This window comes from Hemiscyllium ocellatum, chromosome 25 (assembly GCF_020745735.1).
Source record: "Hemiscyllium ocellatum isolate sHemOce1 chromosome 25, sHemOce1.pat.X.cur, whole genome shotgun sequence".
Lineage (NCBI taxonomy): Eukaryota > Metazoa > Chordata > Chondrichthyes > Orectolobiformes > Hemiscylliidae > Hemiscyllium > Hemiscyllium ocellatum.
The window spans coordinates 859,067-877,147 of NC_083425.1; the positions used below are offsets into that span (position 1 = coordinate 859,067).

At 50.3% G+C, this 18,081-nt stretch overlaps 1 protein-coding gene across 1 annotated transcript in view; it reads right to left on the minus strand.

Moving 5' to 3' along the window:
- Nucleotides 1-18,081, minus strand: part of LOC132827933 (rab11 family-interacting protein 4B-like) — a 174,373-nt gene that overhangs the window by 46,682 nt on the left and 109,610 nt on the right. Inside the window, exon 2 of the mRNA XM_060844778.1 lies at nucleotides 1,428-1,515. Coding sequence (XP_060700761.1) covers nucleotides 1,428-1,515 — 88 coding nt within the window. The remainder of the gene's footprint in view (nucleotides 1-1,427; nucleotides 1,516-18,081) is intronic.

Sequence of the window (18,081 nt, forward strand, 5' to 3'; positions counted from 1 at the left end):
TGGGGTACACACCCACACACTGACACTCACTGGGGTACACACCCACACACCGCCCCTCACTGGGATACACACCCACACACCGCCCCTCACTGGGGTACACACCCACACACCGCCCCTCCCTGGGGTACACACCCACACCCACACACCGCCCCTCACTGGGGTACACACCCCCACACACTGACTCTCACTGGGGTACACACCCACACACCACCCCTCGCTGGAATACACACCCACACACCGCCCCTCACTGGGGTACACACCCACACCCACACACCGCCCCTCACTGGGGTACACACCCACACACCACCCCTCACTGGGGTACACACTCGCGCCCACACACCGCCCCTCACTGGGGTACACACCCACACACCGCCCCTCACTGGGGTACACTCCCACACACACTGACACTCACTGGGGTACAGTCCCACACACACCGCCCCTCACTGGGGTACACACTCACGCCCACACACCGCCCCTCACTGGGGTACACTCCCACACACACTGACACTCACTGGGGTACAGTCCCACACACACTGACCCTCGCTGGGGTACACACCCACACACCACCCCTCACTGGGGTACACACTCACGCCCACACACCGCCCCTCACTGGGGTACACACCCACACACCGCCCCTCACTGGGGTACACACCCCCACACACTGACTCTCACTGGGGTACACACCCACACACCGCCCCTCACTGGGGTACACACCCCCACACACTGACTCTCACTGGGGTACAGTCCCACACACACTGACCCTTGCTGGGGTACACACCCACACACCGCCCCTCACTGGGGTACACTCCCACACACACCGCCCCTCACCGGGGTACACACCCACACACCGCCCCTCACTGGGGTACACACCCCCACACACTGACTCTCACTGGGGTACACACCCACACACCGCCCCTCACTGGGGTACACACCCACACACACTGACTCTCACTGGGGTACACTCCCACACACACTGACTCTCACTGGGGTACACCCCCACACACACTGACTCTCACTGGGATACACTCCCACACACACTGACTCTCACCGGGATACACTCCCACACACACTGACTCTCACCGGGATACACTCCCACACACACTGACTCTCACTGGGATACACTCCCACACACACTGACTCTCACCGGGATACACTCCCACACACACTGACTCTCACTGGGGTACAGTCCCACACACACTCACCCTCGCTGGGGTACAGTCCCACACACACTGACCCTCACTGGGGTACAGACCCACACACACTGACTCTCACTTGGATACAGTCCCACACACACTCACCCTCACTGGGGTCTGGCTCTCTTCCTGCTCTCTCTGGTTGCCATGGGTGCAGCAGCCACGACGCGCCCTGTTCTATTCCCTCCGAGTGTGCTCCCTCCCATGTGCCCCACCCGTGGGGTTTGTCCTTACCTTTGATGGCGAAGATTCCCTGACAGAATTCCTCGAAGCTGATCCGTCCCAGATTCTGTGGGTCCAGGTACCTGGCCACTCTCTGCAGCTGCAAACAGAAACAACCATTTGTCTGAAATGTTGAGGTTCACCCACAGTGTCTTCCTCCAGTGATCACCTTCCCACATCAAACAGGCAGCAGCCACGCTCCTGATCTCCATAGCAACCGCACGTCAGGCACTCATTGGCTGTCATCCTCCCCAACTCTACAGATTCCAGAAAGTTCCTGCTGACTTGAACATTGCTGGTGCTGACCCCGAGTACTTCCCATTTGTCAGAGTGAACCTGGTGGTCCCTGGACCAGCTCAGGTTGTGGTAGGGTTTGGGTGTTGGGGCTAGTGGGGACTTGGGGGTAGGGTCTTGAACAGACTGCCCTGGGGTTTCCACTTGAGTTCATATGGAAATGTGTCAGAAGCTGGTGGGTCTTGGCAGAGGGTAGCTGCTTCTCTTTCAGAGAGGGACAGTCACAAGGGGACACTGTTCCAGAATAAGGGATGGCCGACACATTCTGGTAGACAGGGTGGTGTGAGCCTGTGAACCCGGCACCACCCACAGGACAGTGCACACTCAGTCACTGAGCCTCCCTAAGGCAGAGGCTGATGGATTGTTCCCTCATGAGTGAGACAGAGCTAGAGTGTCGAGGCCACAATGAGATCGGCCATGATTGTATTGGAGAAACGAGAAGCTCCGAGGAGTGGAGTGCCATTCTCCTGTTCCTCCTTCGTGGAATGTTTAAACAACCAACTGAGCTGGGAGCTGCTTCCCTCCATCACCGCTCCTCACTGCGCTCTCCTCAATGGAGTTTGGACAGATGGGGGTCATCTCATTGTAACCTACAGAATACGAGAGGCCTGGAGAGTGTAGACGTGGGGAAGATGTTTCCACGACTGGGAGAGACTAGGACCCAAGGGTACAGCCTCAGGGTGAAGGGTCAACCGGTTAGAACGTGATGGGGAGGAATTTCTTCAGCCAGAGGGTGGGGAGTCTGTGGAACTCATTGCCTCAGGGGGCTGTGGAGGCCGGGTCACTGAGTGTACTCAAAACAGGGATAGGGAGGTTCTTCGTTCAGAGGATCAAGGGCTGTGGAGAGAAGGCAGGAGAATGGGATTGAGAAACGTATCAGCCATGATCGAGTGGTGGAGCTGAGAGACCTGTGTGTCCTAGTGGACTGGTCACTGAAGGTCAGCAGGCAGTGAAGGAAACAGATGGTACACTGGTCTTTCCAGGATACAGGAGAGGATTCAGGTCCACGCGCAGGAATGGCTTGTTGCAATTATACAGGACCGTGGTGAGACCACACCTGGAATCTTGTGTGCGTTTCAGGTCTCTTTCTCTGAGGAAGGGTGTCCTGGTGATGGAGGGACTGCAGTGAACGATTCCCGAACTGATCCCTGGGATGGCAGCACTGACCTAATGAGGAGAGACTGGAACAGTTCGGATTATACTGACTGAGGTTTAGAAGGATGAGGAGGGATCTAATTGAATCCTGTAAAATTCTGACAGAGCTCGACAGGGTAGAAGCAGGAAGGTTGTTCCTTATCTTGGGGGGAATCCAGAGTGAGGCGCACAGTCTCAGGATTGAGGGTGAACCATTTAGATTAGATTAGATTACTTACAGTGTGGAAACAGGCCCTTCGGCCCAACAAGTCCACACCGACCCGCTGAAGAGCAACCCACCCAGACCCATTCCCGACTAATACCTCTAACACTACAGGCAATGGAGCATGGCCATTTCACCTAACATACACATCTTTGGACTATGGGAGGAAACCGGAACACATGAAGGAAACCCACACAGAATTCGCTACCATAGGCTCAACGGGCTGGTAGTTTCTGTGTTTCTGTGTCTGTGTTAGAGCTGGCTATATCTCAGTGGGACACTGCCTGGAATGAGATGGAGCAGTACAATCTGGGCCAGTGTTACTGCTGACGCACAGAACACTGTAACAGTGTGAGAAGATCACAGCCCTCAGTGACAGCTCTTGCTTACATCCGTTATGTAAATGTGTTGCAGTGTTGTTGGGCTCTCACTAATCTGGGAGGATTGAACAGCAAGCACCTGTCATACAGCACAGAAACAGGCCCTTCAGCCCATCTTATCCACGCTGACCAGGTATCCCAAACTCATTTAGTCCCATTCACCTGCATTTGGCCCATATCCCTCCAAACCCTTCCTATTCATATACCCATCCAAATGCCTTTTCAATGTTGTAATTGTACCAGCCTCCACCACTTCCTCTGGCAGCTCATTCCATACACGTACCACCCTCTGCGTGAAAAAATTGCCCCTTAGGTCTCTTTTATATCTTTCCCCTCTCACCCAAAACCTATGCCCTCTAGTTCTGGACTCACCAACCCCGGGGAAAAGACATTTTTTTGTAAACCTCCATAAGGTCACCCCTCAGCCTCCAACGCTCCACGGAAAACAGCCCCAGCCTGTTCAGCCTCTCCCTGTAGCTCAGATCCTCCAACCCTGGCAACATCCTTGTAAATCTTTTCTGAACCCTTTCAAGTTTCACAACATCTTTCCAATAGGAAGAAGACCAGAATTGCATGCAATATTCCAACAGTGGCCTAACTAATGTCCTGTACAGCCGCAACATGACCTCCCAACTCCTGTACTCAATAGTCTGACCAAAAAAGGAAAGCATACCAAACGCCTTCTTCACTATCCTATCTATCTGCGACTCCACTTTCAAGGAGCTATGAACCTGCATTCCAAGGTCTCTTTGTTCAGCAACACTCCCCAGGACCTTACCATTAAGTGTATAAGTCCTGCTAAGATTTGCTTTCCCAAAATGCAGCACCTCACATTTATCTGAATTAAACTCCATCTGCCACTTCTCAGCCCATTGGCCCATCTGGTCCAGATCCTGTTGTAATCTGAGGTAACCCTCTTCACTGTCCACTACACCTCCAATTTTGGTGTCATCTGCAAACTTACTAACTGTACCTCTTATGCTCACATTCAAATCATTTATGTAAATGTCAAAAAGTAAAGAACCCAGCACCGATCCTTGTGGCACTCCACTGGTCACAGGCCTCCAGTCTGAAAAACAACCCTCCACCACCACCCTCTGTCTTCTACCTTTGAGCCAGTTCTGTATCCAAATGGCTAGTTCTCCCTGTATTCCATGAGATCTAACCTTGCTCACCAGTCTCCCATGGGGAACCTTGTTGAACGCCTTACTGAAATCCATATCGATCACATCTACTGCTCTGCTCTCATCAATCCTCTTTGTTACTTCTTCAAAAAACTCAATCAAGTTTGTGAGACATGATTTCCCACGCACAAAGCCATGTTGACTATCCCTAATCAGTCCTTGCCTTTCCAAATACATGCACATCCTGTCCCTCAGGATTCCCTCCAACAACTTGCCCATCACAGAGGTCAGGCTCACTGGTCTATAGTTCCCTGGCTTGTCCTTACTACCCTTCTTAAACAGTGTCACCATGTTTGCCCAACCTCCAGTCTTCCGGCACCTCACCTGTGACTATCGATGATACAAATATCTCAGCAAGAGGCCCAGCAATCACTTCTCGAGCTTCCCACAGAGTTCTCGGGTACACCTGATCAGGTCCTGGGGATTTATCCACCTTTAACTGTTTCAAGACATCCAGCACTTCCTCCTCTGTAATATGGACATTTTGCAGGATGTCACCATCTATTTCCCTACAGTCTATATCTTCCATATCCTTTTCCACAGTAAATACTGATGCAAAATATTCATTTAGTATCTCCCCCATTTTCTGTGGCTCCACACAAAGGCCGCCTTGCTGATCTTTGAGGGGCCCTATTCTCTCCCTAGTTACCCTTTTGTCCTTAATGTATTTGTAAAAACCCTTTGGATTATCCTTAATTCTATTTGCTAACGCTATCTCATGTCCCCGTTTTGCCCTCCTGATTTCCCTATTAAGTATACTCCTACTTCCTTTATACTCTTCTAAGGATTCACTCGATCTATCCTGTCTGTACCTGACATATGCTTCCTTCTTTTTCTTAACCAAACCCTCAATTTCTTTAGTCATCCAGCATTCCCTTTCCCAAATGCCTTTCCTTTCACCCTGACAGGAATATACTTTGTCTGGATTCTTGTTATCTCATTTCTGAAGGCTTCCCATTTTCCAGCCGTCCCTTTACCTGCGAACACCTGCCTCCAATCAGCTTTCAAAAGTTCTTGCCTAATACCATCAAAATTGGTCTTTCTCCAATTTAGAACTTCAACTTTTAGATCTGGTCTATCCTTTTCCATCATTATTTTAAAACTAATAGAATTATGGTCGCTGGCCCCAAAGGTGCTCCCCCACTGACACCTCAGTCACCTGCCCTGCCTTATTTCCCAAGAGTAGGTCAAGTTTTGCACCTTCTCTAGTAGGTACATCCACATACTGAATCACTATGGCAGTCCCAGTCAATGTTTGGAAAGTTAAAATCCCCTACCATAACTACCCTATTATTTTTACAGATAGCTGAGATCTCCTTACAGGTTTGTTTCTCAATTTCCCTCTGACTATTGGGGGGTCTATAATACAATCCCAATAAGGTGATCATCCCTTTCTTATTTCTCAGTTCCACCCAAATAACTTCCCTGGATGTATTTCTGGGAATATCCTCTCTCTCAGCACAACTGTAATGCCACTCCCCCTCCCCACATCAGAAATGCCACTCCCCCTCTCTTGCTTTCTTTTCTATCCTTCCTGTAGCATTTGTATCCTGGAACATTAAGCTGCCAGTCCTGCCCATCCCTGAGCCATGTTTCTGTAATTGCTATGATATCCCAGTCCCATGTTCCTAACCATGCCCTAGGTTCATCTGCCTTCCTTGTTAGGCCCCTTGCATTGAAATAAATGCAGTTTAATGTATTAGTCCTACCTTGTCCCTGCCTGCCCTGACGTTTTGATTCACTTCTGTTCTCAACTGTACCAGTCTCAGATTGATCTCTTTCCTCACTACCTCCCTGGGTCCCACCCCCCACCACCACCCCACCCCCACCTTACTAGTTTAAATCCCCCTGAGCAGCTCTAGCAAATTTCCCTGCTAGTATATTGGTCCCCTTCCAATTTAGGTGCAATCCGTCCTTCTTGTACAGGTCACTTCTACCCCAAAAGAGATTCCAATGATCCAAAAATGTGAATCCTTCTCCCATACACCAGCTCCTCAGCCATGCATTCATCTGCTCTATCCTCCTATTCCTGCCCTCACTAGCTCATAGCATTGGGAGTAATCCAGATATTACTACTCTTGAGGACCTTCTTTTTAAATTTCTGCCTAACTCTCTGTAATCTCCCTTCAGAATCTCAACCATTTTCCTTCATATATCATTGGTTCCAATGTGGACAATGATCTCCTGCTGGCCCCTCTCCCCCGTGAGAATATTCTACACCCTCTCTGAGACACCCTTGATCCTGGCACCAGGGAAACAACACACCATTCTGCTTTTTCTCAGCTGGTCACAGAAACATCTGTCTGTACCTCTGACTACAGAATCCCCTAACACAATTGATCTCTTGGAAGCCGACGTACCCCTTGTTGCATTAGAGCCAGTCTCAATACCAGAAACTTGGCTGCTCGTGCTACGTTCCCCTGAGAATCCAGCACCCCCTACATTTTCCAAAACAGCATACCTGCTTGAAATAGGTATTTCCACAAAAGGCTCCTGCCCTAGGTGCCTACCTCTCTTACCTTTCCTAGAGTAAACCCATCTATGTGACTGTATCTGAGACTTTCTCCCCTTCCTATAACTGCCATCCATCACATACTATTGCTGTTGCAAATTCTTCATCGCTTCTAACTGTCTCTCCAACTGATCCATTCAATCTACACCTGCCTGTCCCACACCTGCCTGATTTATACCTGCCAGATCCACACCTGCCTGATCCACGCCTGCCTGATCTACACCTGCCTGTCCCACACCTGCCTGTCTCACACCTGCCTGATCCACATCTGCCTGTCCCACACCTGCCTGTCCCACATCTGCCTGATCCACATCTGCCTGTCTCACACCTGCCTGATCCACATCTGCCTGTCCCACACCTGCCTGATCCACACCTGCCTGTCCCACATCTGCCTGATCCACACCTGCCTGTCCCACACCTGCCTGATCCACACCTGCCTGATCCACACCTGCCTGTCCCACACCTGCCTGACCCACACCTGCCTGTCCCACACCTGCCTGAACCACACCTGCCTGTCCCACACCTGCCTGACCCACACCTGCCTGTCCCACACCTGCCTGTCCCACACCTGCCTGATCCACACCTGCCTGTCCCACACCTGCCTGACCCACACCTGCCTGTCCCACACCTGCCTGAACCACACCTGCCTGTCCCACACCTGCCTGTCCCACACCTGCCTGTCCCACACCTGCCTGACCCACACCTGCCTGATCCACACCTGCCTGTCCTACACCTGCCTGATCCACATCTGCCTGACTCACACCTGCCTGACCCACACCTGCCTGTCCCACACCTGCCTGTCCCACACCTGCCTGACCCACACCTGCCTGTCCCACACCTGCCTGATCCACACCTGCCTGTCCCACACCTGCCTGTCCCACATCTGCCTGTGCCACATCTGCCTGACCCACACCTGCCTGATCCACACCTGCCTGTCCCACACCTGCCTGTCCCACATCTGCCTGTGCCACATCTGCCTGTCCCACACCTGCCTGATCCACACCTGCCTGTCCCACACCTGCCTGTCCCACATCTGCCTGTGCCACATCTGCCTGACCCACACCTGCCTGATCCACACCTGCCTGATCCACACCTGCCTGTCCCACACCTGCCTGTCCCACACCTGCCTGACCCACCCCTGCCTGATCCACGCCTGCCTGATCTACACCTGCCTGACCCACACCTGCCTGTCCCACACCTGCCTGACCCACACCTGCCTGACCCACACCTGCCTGTCCCACACCTGCCTGATCCACACCTGCCTGTCCCACACCTGCCTGTCCCACACTTGCCTGTCCCACACCTGCCTGATCCACACCTGCCTGTCCCACGCCTGCCTGACCCACGCCTGCCTGTCCCACGCCTGCCTGTCCCACGCCTGCCTGACCCACACCTGCCTGACCCACACCTGCCTGTCACTATATATAGTTGGTATATATACACCCAACAACTAGGTGTACAAAATCCCACGCAAGGACTGCACAAAACACTACATAGGACAAACAGGAAGACAGCTAACAACCCGCATCCATGAACACCAACTAGCCACGAAACGACACGACCAGCTATCCTTAGTAGCCATACACTCAGATGACAAACAACACAAATTCGATTGGGACAACACCCCTATTATAGGACAGGCCAAACAGAGAACAGCCATGGAATTCCTAGAGGCATGGCACTCATCCACAAATTCTATCAACAGACACATCGACCTAGACCCTATATACCGGCCACTGCAGCGGTCAGCAACTGACAACCGGAAGCGGCAGATTCAAACCAGTATAAATGCCGGAGGAATCAGCACAGAAGTGCTTCACAGGAGGCTCCCAAACACTGAGGATGTCACCTAGACAGGGGACGAAACGTTTGCAACAAAATCTCCCAGCTCGGCGAACAGAACCACACATTGTGTAATCATCAGTGAACATTCCCACTTCTGACCTTATGACAGAGGGAAGGTCATTGATGAAGCAGCTGAAGATGGTTGGGTCTAGGACACTACCCTGAGGGACTCCTGCAGAGATGTCCTGGAGCTGAGGTAACTGACCTTCCAACAACCACAACCAGCTTCCTTTGTGCCAGGTATGACTCTAACTAGCAGAGAGTTTGCCTGTGATTCCCACTGATTCCAGTTTTGCCAGGGCCCCTTGATGCCTTACTCATTTCAATGCAGCCAGCAATGTTACCTCCCATCACTACTGGAATTTAACTCTTTTCCTGTATTTGAACTCAGGTTGTAAAACTATCAGACCATAAGACTAGTGTTTTTTAGCAACATTTTAGCAAAACCTCCTCACTGTCATTCTCCATTCCTTTTGAAATAAAGGACAATATTCCATTTGCCTGTACTATTGTCGATGTGAGCTTGTTGTGACCCTTGTATAGGGACTCCCATATCCCTCTGTTCTGTAACTTCCTGTAGTCTTTCTCCATTTCAATAATATTCAGCTCTCCTGCCAAAGTGCATAACTTCACATTTCTTCTCATTATATTCTATCTGCCAAGTTCCCACTCACTCGCTTACCCTGTCTACATCCCTCTGCGGACTCCTGCCTTCCCACCTACTTTTGTGTCATCTGCAAACCAGGCAATAGCACTATCACATTTCCTCATCCATGTCAGTAATGTGTATTGTAAATAATTGTGATCCCAGCATGATTCCTGGTTGCCATCCTGAAAATACCCTCTTTAACCCAACTGTCAGGTTTTCCATTAGTCAGCCAATCCTCCAACCATGTTCATCAATTACCTCCAACACGATGGGCTCTAGTCTTATTATGTGTTCTCCTGCTGTTGATGACCCATAGCGCCTCCTGGGTACCCAGTCCTGAGGCTGCTAGATCGGTTTGAAGTCTGTCCCATTGAGCACAGTGATAGTACCACACAACACGATGGAGGGTATTCTCAACGTGGACAGTGCGGTGGTCACTTTTACCGATTCTGTCATGGACAGATGCTTCTGCAGCCGGCAGATTAGTAAGGATGAGGTCAGGTATGTCTTTTCCTCTTGTTGGTCCCTTCACCGCCTGCTGCAGACCCAGTCTAGCGGTTATATCCTTTAGGACCCGACCAGCTCGATCAGTAATGCTGCTGCCAAGTCACTCTTGGTGGTGGACAGTGTAATCCTCCACCCAGAGTACACTTTGTCCCCTTGCTACCCTCAGTGCTTCCTCTAAGTGTTGTTCAACATGGAGGAGTAACGATTCATCAGCCGAAAGAGGACGCTACGTGGTAACCAGGAAGAGGTTTCCTTACCCACGTTTAACCTGAAGCCATGAAACTTCATGGGGTCCAGAGTCGATGTCAAGGGCTTCCTGGGCAACTCCCTCCCGACTGTATCCCACTGTGCCAGCACATGTGCTGGATCCATCCTGCTGGTGGGACAGGACATATCCAGGGATGGTAAAGGAGGGGTTTGAGGTATTATCTGTAAGGTATGATTCTGTAAGAATGACTATGTCAGGCTGGTGCTTGACTAGTCTGTGAGACTGCACTAGCTCCCAGGTTAATAAGGAGGATTTTACAGGATTAACAGAGCTGTTTCTGCTGTTGTATTTTCCAGTGCTGGGTGTTCTGTCCAGTTTCACTTCTTTTTTCTGAGACTTTTGAGCAATTTGAAATGGTTTGCGAGGACCATTTCAGAGATTAGTTAAGTGCTGTGGTCACATGAGGGCCAGACCAGCTAAGTTTGGCAGATTTCCTTCTCTAAAGGGCATTAAGTGAACCAGGTGGGTTTTCACAGCAATGGCTACCTCGTTATCATTAGACATGCACTTTCTGATTCTATGTGAATTCAAATTTCAACATCATGTGAGATTTGAAACTCAGTCTCCAGCCTCCTAGGTCACTGGTGCAGTGACAGTACCACTCCACAGCTGAGAGCACCTGCCAGTCTCCCTAACTATAATCTTCCAACATTCAAACTTCAACAACTGTTTCAGTCAATCAGAAATTTCTACAAATAAGTCCACAGCTTCAGAAAGCTGTGAGAGGGAGCCCACAAAACTACAGACCATTTAAGTCAAAGTCTAAATGATATGAATGAATGGTTCGGGATAGGATGGCCAATAAGGTTGTAAATACTCCGCTGAGCAGAGAGGTTTGTAAAGGGGCGTTCATAGCTCAGGAATGGGAGTGATATGTTTGAAGAGGTGGTGTATGTAATGGATGGGGAATGTATGCAGATGTTAATTCGATTGACTTACATGGACGATCAGGAGAAATCTTTCAAAAATGACAGAAGTAAAAGTTGATGATGGGCTTGGTTAGGACACTAACCTAGCAACAGGAGATGGAGAGTGGGGATAATGAGCAGGTGTAAGTGGGGGGGGGGCTTGCTTACAGGATACTGGTCTCTGTGCAGTTATTTCAGCAGGTCCTTTAATGACGGTGGGGGTCGTGTTGAGTGAGAAGCATCTATTTAGTGCCACCTTAAAAATATTCAACCTCGTTACAGGAGAAGCCGAGGCAAGTGAATTTCAACGCAGGAAAATTAGAGGCTGCCCATTTTGAATCAGGAAAGTTTGTAAAGTGGGACTTTCTAAATGGTGGACAACCAGAAACAATGAGCAACAAGATCAGAAATCAAAGTGAATTGATCATTATCTTCTGTTCCCAATTGTGACGTTTTAATCGAAGGTGGTATGTGGCTTCATATTACGAGGACGCGAACACAAGACAATCAAGGCTCTCGCTGCCCACATCTGGTTGTGAGCACCACCTCAGGAAGGAGGAGACTGATCTTGGAGGGAATGCACCAGAAAGCTACTGGGACTTCATGAGTTTAATTCTGTGTGAGATGAAACAATCTGGGATTGGATCTCTGGAATTTCGAAGAGTAAGGGGTAATTTCATTGAAACCGTCAATGTTTTAAGTGATACAGAAATAGGGGATAAAGAAACTATTTCCGTTACTTGGAGAGTCTAGAATGAGGGGGCAGAGTTTAAAAATGGGAGCCAGGTCTCTGAGGAATGAATACTGGAAATATCTTTAGACACAAAGGGTGAGAGATGTTTGAAATTCTCTTCTGCAAACGGTAATTAATTCTGAATAATGTTCATTTAATCTGAAATTGAGAGATTACAGTGAAGCAAGGATAAGGAGGAATATGGAGTAAAGGCAGAAGATATGGGGGTAGGTCACAGATCAGTCACAGTGGATGGACTGGGCTGAAGGGGCTGAATGGTCTGTTCTTTCTCTCAGAGACTGAGGGGGCTATAGGATGCTGGGGTGAGGGGGAGTGTGGGGTGAGGGGTGAGGGGGTGGTGTGTAGTGAGGGATGAGGGGTGTGTGGGGTGAGGGGAGTGAGGGGGGCTGTGGGGTGAGGGGAGGGGGTGTGTGGGGTGAGGGATGAGGGGGGTGAGGGGGGATGTGGGGTGGAGGGGTTAATTTGGGCAGTAGAGGGTGGAATTTGAGGATGAGGCTCCCAGTTCACAGGTTCTTGTCTGACTGGCCATGTGCTCCCCATGAATGAAGATGGGGTATAATTCTAACCATTGTCATTAATCACTTCAAGAAATAAACTGCCACAAGTTCACCTGTACCTCCACACACATCATCTATTGCATCCGCTGCACCCGATGTGGCCTCCTCTATATTGGTGAGACAGGCCGCTTACTTGCGGAACGCTTCAGAGAACACCTCTGGGCCGCCCGAACCAACCAACCCAATCACCCCGTGGCTCAACACTTTAACTCCCCCTCCCACTCCACCGAGGACATGCAGGTCCTTGGACTCCTCCACCGGCAGAACACAACTACACGACGGCTGGAGGAGGAGCGCCTCATCTTCCGCCTGGGAACCCTCCAACCACAAGGTATGAATTCAGATTTCTCCAGCTTCCTCATTTCCCCTCCCCCCACCTTGTCTCAGTCGGTTCCCTCAACTCAGCACCGCCCTCCTAACCTGCAATCCTCTTCCTGACCTCTCCGCCCCCACCCCACTCCGGCCTATCCCCCTCACCTTGACCTCCTTCCACCTATCCCACCTCCATCGCCCCTCCCCCTAGTCCCTCCTCCCTACCTTTTATCTCAGCCGGCTTGGCTCTCTCTCTCTTATTCCTGATGAAGGGCTTATGCTCGAAACGTCGAATTCTCTATTCCTGAGATGCTGCCTAACCTGCTGTGCTTTGACCAGCAACACATTTGCAGCTAGTTATTTCACCGAGTGAACAATCCATATTCCTCACAAAAACGAGCCAGGGCCTAGTTCCCTTTCTCACTTTGTCTGTGACAGAGGAACACCAATTCCCAGCATCAGACTACCCTGATCTACAGCATCAGTACCACGGAGACAGGAAGGGTACACTGTCCCCAATAACAGACAGGATCTGGGTACACTGTCCCCAATAACAGGCAGGATCTGGGGACACTGTCCCCAATAACAGACAGGATCTGGGTCCACTGTCCCCAATAACAGACAGGATCTGGGTACACTGTCCCCATTAACAGACAGGATCAGGGTACACTGACCCCAATAACAGACAGGATCTGGGTACACTGTCCCCATTAACAGACAGGATCTGGGTACACTGTCCCCATTAACAGACAGGATCAGGGTACACTGTCCCCAATAACAGACAGGATCAGGGTTCACTGTCCCCATTAACAAACAGTATCTGGGTACACTGTCCCAATTAACAGACAGGATTTGGGTACACTGTCCCCAATAACAGACAGGATCTGGGTACACTGTCCCCATTAACAGACAGGATCAGGGTACACTGTCCCCAATAACAGACAGGATCAGGGTTCACTGTCCCCATTAACAAACAGGATCTGGGTACACTGTCCCAAATAACAGACAGGATTTGGGTACACTGTCCCCAATAACAGACAGGATCTGGGTACTCTGTCCCCAATAACAGACAGGATCAGGGTACACTGTCCCCAATAACAGACAGGATCTGGGTACACTGTCCCCAATAACAGGCAGGATCAGGTTACACTGACCCCAATAACAGACAGGATCTGGGTACACTGTCCCCAATAACAGACAGGATCAGGGTACACTGTCCCCAATAACAGACAGGATCATGGTACACTGACCCCAATAACAGACAGGATCTGGGTACACTGTCCCCAATAACAGACAGGATCAGGGTACTCTGTCCCCAATAACAGACAGGATCTGGGTACACTGTCCCCAATAACAGACAGGATCTGGGTACACTGTCCCCAATAACAGACAGGATCTGGGTACTCTGTCCCCAATAACAGACAGGATCAGGGTACACTGTCCCCAATAACAGACAGGATCTGGGTACACTGTCCCCAATAACAGGCAGGATCAGGTTACACTGACCCCAATAACAGACAGGATCTGGGTACACTGTCCCCAATAACAGACAGGATCAGGGTACACTGTCTCCAATAACAGACAGGATCAGGGTACTCTGTCCCCAATAACAGACAGGATCTGGGTACACTGTCCCCAATAACAGACAGGATCTGGGTACACTGTCCCCGATAACAGGCAGGATCTGGGCACACTGTCCCCAAAAACAGACAGGATCAGGGTACTCTGTCCCAATAACAGACAGGATCAGGGCACACTGTCCCCAATAACAGACAGGATCAGGGTACTCTGTCCCCAATAACAGACAGGATCTGGGTACACTGTCCCCAATAACAGGCAGATCTGGGGACACTGTAGCCAATAACAGACAGGATCAGGGTACACTGTCCCCAATAACAGGCAGGATCTGGGTACAGTGTCCCCAATAACAGACAGGATCTGGGTACTCTGTCCCCAATAACAGACAGGATCAGGGTACACTGTCCCCAATAACAGACAGGATCAGGGTACTCTGTCCCCAATAACAGACAGGGTCTGGGCACACTGTCCCCAATAACAGACAGTATCTGGGTACTCTGTCCCCAATAACAGATAGGGTCTGGGCACACTGTCCCCAATAACAGACAGGATCTGGGTACACTGTTCCCAATAACAGACAGGATCTGGGTACACTGTTCCCAATAACAGACAGGATCTGGGTGCACAGTCCCCAATTACAGGCAGGATCTGGGCACACTGTCCCCAATAACAGACAGGATCTGGGTACACTGTCGCCAATAACAGACAGGATCTGGGTACACTGTTCCCAATAACAGACAGGATCAGGATACACTGTCCCCAATAACAGACAGGATCGGGTACACTGTCCCCAATAACAGACAGGATCAGGCTGCACTGTCCCCAATAACAGGCAGGATCTGGGCACACTGTCCCCAATAACAGACAGGATCTGGGTACACTGTCCCCAATAACAGACAGGATCTGGGTACACTGTTCCCAATAACAGACAGGATCACGGTACACTGTCCCCAATAACAGACAGGATCAGGGTACACTGTCTCCAATAACAGACAGGATCAGGGTACACTGTCCCCAATAACAGACAGGATCAGGGTACACTGTCCCCAATAACAGACAGGATCTGGGTACACTGTCCCCAATAACAGACAGGATCAGGGTACTCTGATCCCAATAACCGACTGTATCATGGTACACTGTCCCCAACAAGAGACAGTATCTGGGTACACTGTCCCCAATAACAGACAGGATCAGGGTACTCTGTCCCCAATAACAGACAGTATCTGGGTACTCTGTCCCCAATAACAGACACGGTTTGGGCACACTGTCCCCAATAACAGGCAGGATCTGGGTACACTGACCCCAGTAACAGACAGGATCAGGGTACACTGTCCCCAATAACAGGCAGGATCTGGGTACACTGTCCCCAATAACAGACAGGATCAGGGTACACTGTCCCCAATAACAGACAGGATCAGGGTACACTGACCCCAATAACAGACAGGATCAGGGTACACTGTCCCAAATAACAGACAGGATCAGGGTACTCTGTCCCCAATAACAGACAGGATCTGGGTACACTGTCCCCAATAACAGACAGGATCAGGGTATTCTGTCCCCAATAACAGACAGTATCTGGGCACACTGTCCCCAATAACAGACAGGATCTGGGTACACTGTCCCCAATAACAGACAGGATCAGGGCACACTGTCCCCAATAACAGACAGGATCAGGGTACACTGTCCCCAATAACAGACAGGATCTGGGTACACTGTCCCCAATAACAGACAGGATCAGGGTACACTTTCTCCAATAACAGACAGGATCAGGGTACACTGTCCCCAATAACAGACAGGATAAGGTTACTCTGTCCCCAATAACAGACAGGATCAGGGTACACTGTCCCCAATAACAGACAGGATCATGGTACACTGACCCCAATAACAGACAGGATCTGGGTACAGTGTCCCCAATAACAGACAGGATCTGGGTACTCTGTCCCCAATAACAGACAGGATCAGGGTACTCTGTCCCCAATAACAGACAAGGTCTGGGCACACTGTCCCCAATAACAGACAGTATCTGGGAACTCTGTCCCCAATAACAGACAGGGTCTGGGCACACTGTCCCCAATAACAGACAGGATCTGGGTACACTGTTCCCAATAACAGACAGGATCTGGGTACACTGTTCCCAATAACAGACAGGATCTGGGTACACTGTCCCCAATAACAGACAGGATCAGGCTGCACTGTCCCCAATAACAGGCAGGATCTGGGCACACTGTCCCCAATAACAGACAGGATCAGGGTACACTGTCCCCAATAACAGACAGGATCAGGGTACACTGTCGCCAATAACAGACAGGATCAGGGTACAATGACCCCAATAACAGACAGGATCAGGGCACACTGTCCCCAATAACAGACAGGATCTGGGTACACTGTTCCCAATAACATACAGGATCTGGGTACACTGTCCCCAATAACAGGCAGGATCTGGGCACACTGTCCCCAATAACAGACAGGATCTGGATACACTGTCGCCAATAACAGACAGGATCAGGGTACACTGTCCCGAATAACAGACAGGATCTGGGTACACTGTCCCCAATAACAGACAGGTTCTGGGTACACTGTTCCCAATAACAGACAGGATCAGGGTACACTGTCCCCAATAACAGACAGGATCTGGGTACACTGTCCCCAATAACAGACTGGATCAGGGTACACTGTCACCAATAACACACAGTATCTGGGTACACTGTACCCAATTACAGACAGGATCTGGGTGCACTGTCCCCAATAACAGACAGGACCATGGTACACTGTCTCCAATAACAGGCAGGATCATGGTACACTGTCTCCAATAACAGACAGGATCATGGTACACTGTCCCCAATAACAGACAGGATCAGGGTTCACTGTCCCCAATAACCGACAGGATCAGGGTACACTGACCGCATGAACAGGCAGGATCAGGGTACACTGTCCCCAATAACAGACAGGATCAGGGTACACTGTCCCCAATAACAGACTGGATCAGGGCACACTGTCCCCAATAACAGACAGTATCTGGGTACACTGTCCCCAATTACAGACAGGATCTGGGTACACTGTCCCGAATAACAGACAGTACCTGGGTACACTGTCCCCAATAACAGACAGGATCAGGGTACACTGTCCCCAATAACAGACAGTACCTGGGTACACTGTCCCCAATAACAGACAGGATCAGGGTACTCTGTCCCCAATAACAGACAGTATCTGGGTACTCTGTCCCCAATAACAGACAGGATCAGGATACACTGTCCCCAACAACAGACAGGATCATGGTACACTGTCCCCAATAACAGACAGTACCTGGATACACTGTCCCCAATAACAGACAGTACCTGGGTACACTGTCCCCAATAACAGACAGGATCTGGGTACACTGTCCCCAATAACAGAAAGGATCAGGGTACACTGTCCCCAATAACAGGCAGGATCTGGGTACACTGTCCCCAATAAGACAGGATCTGGGTAAACTGTCCCCAATAACAGACAGGATCATGGTACACTGTCCCCAATAACAGACAGTATCTGGGTACACTGTCCACAATAACAGACAGGGTCTGG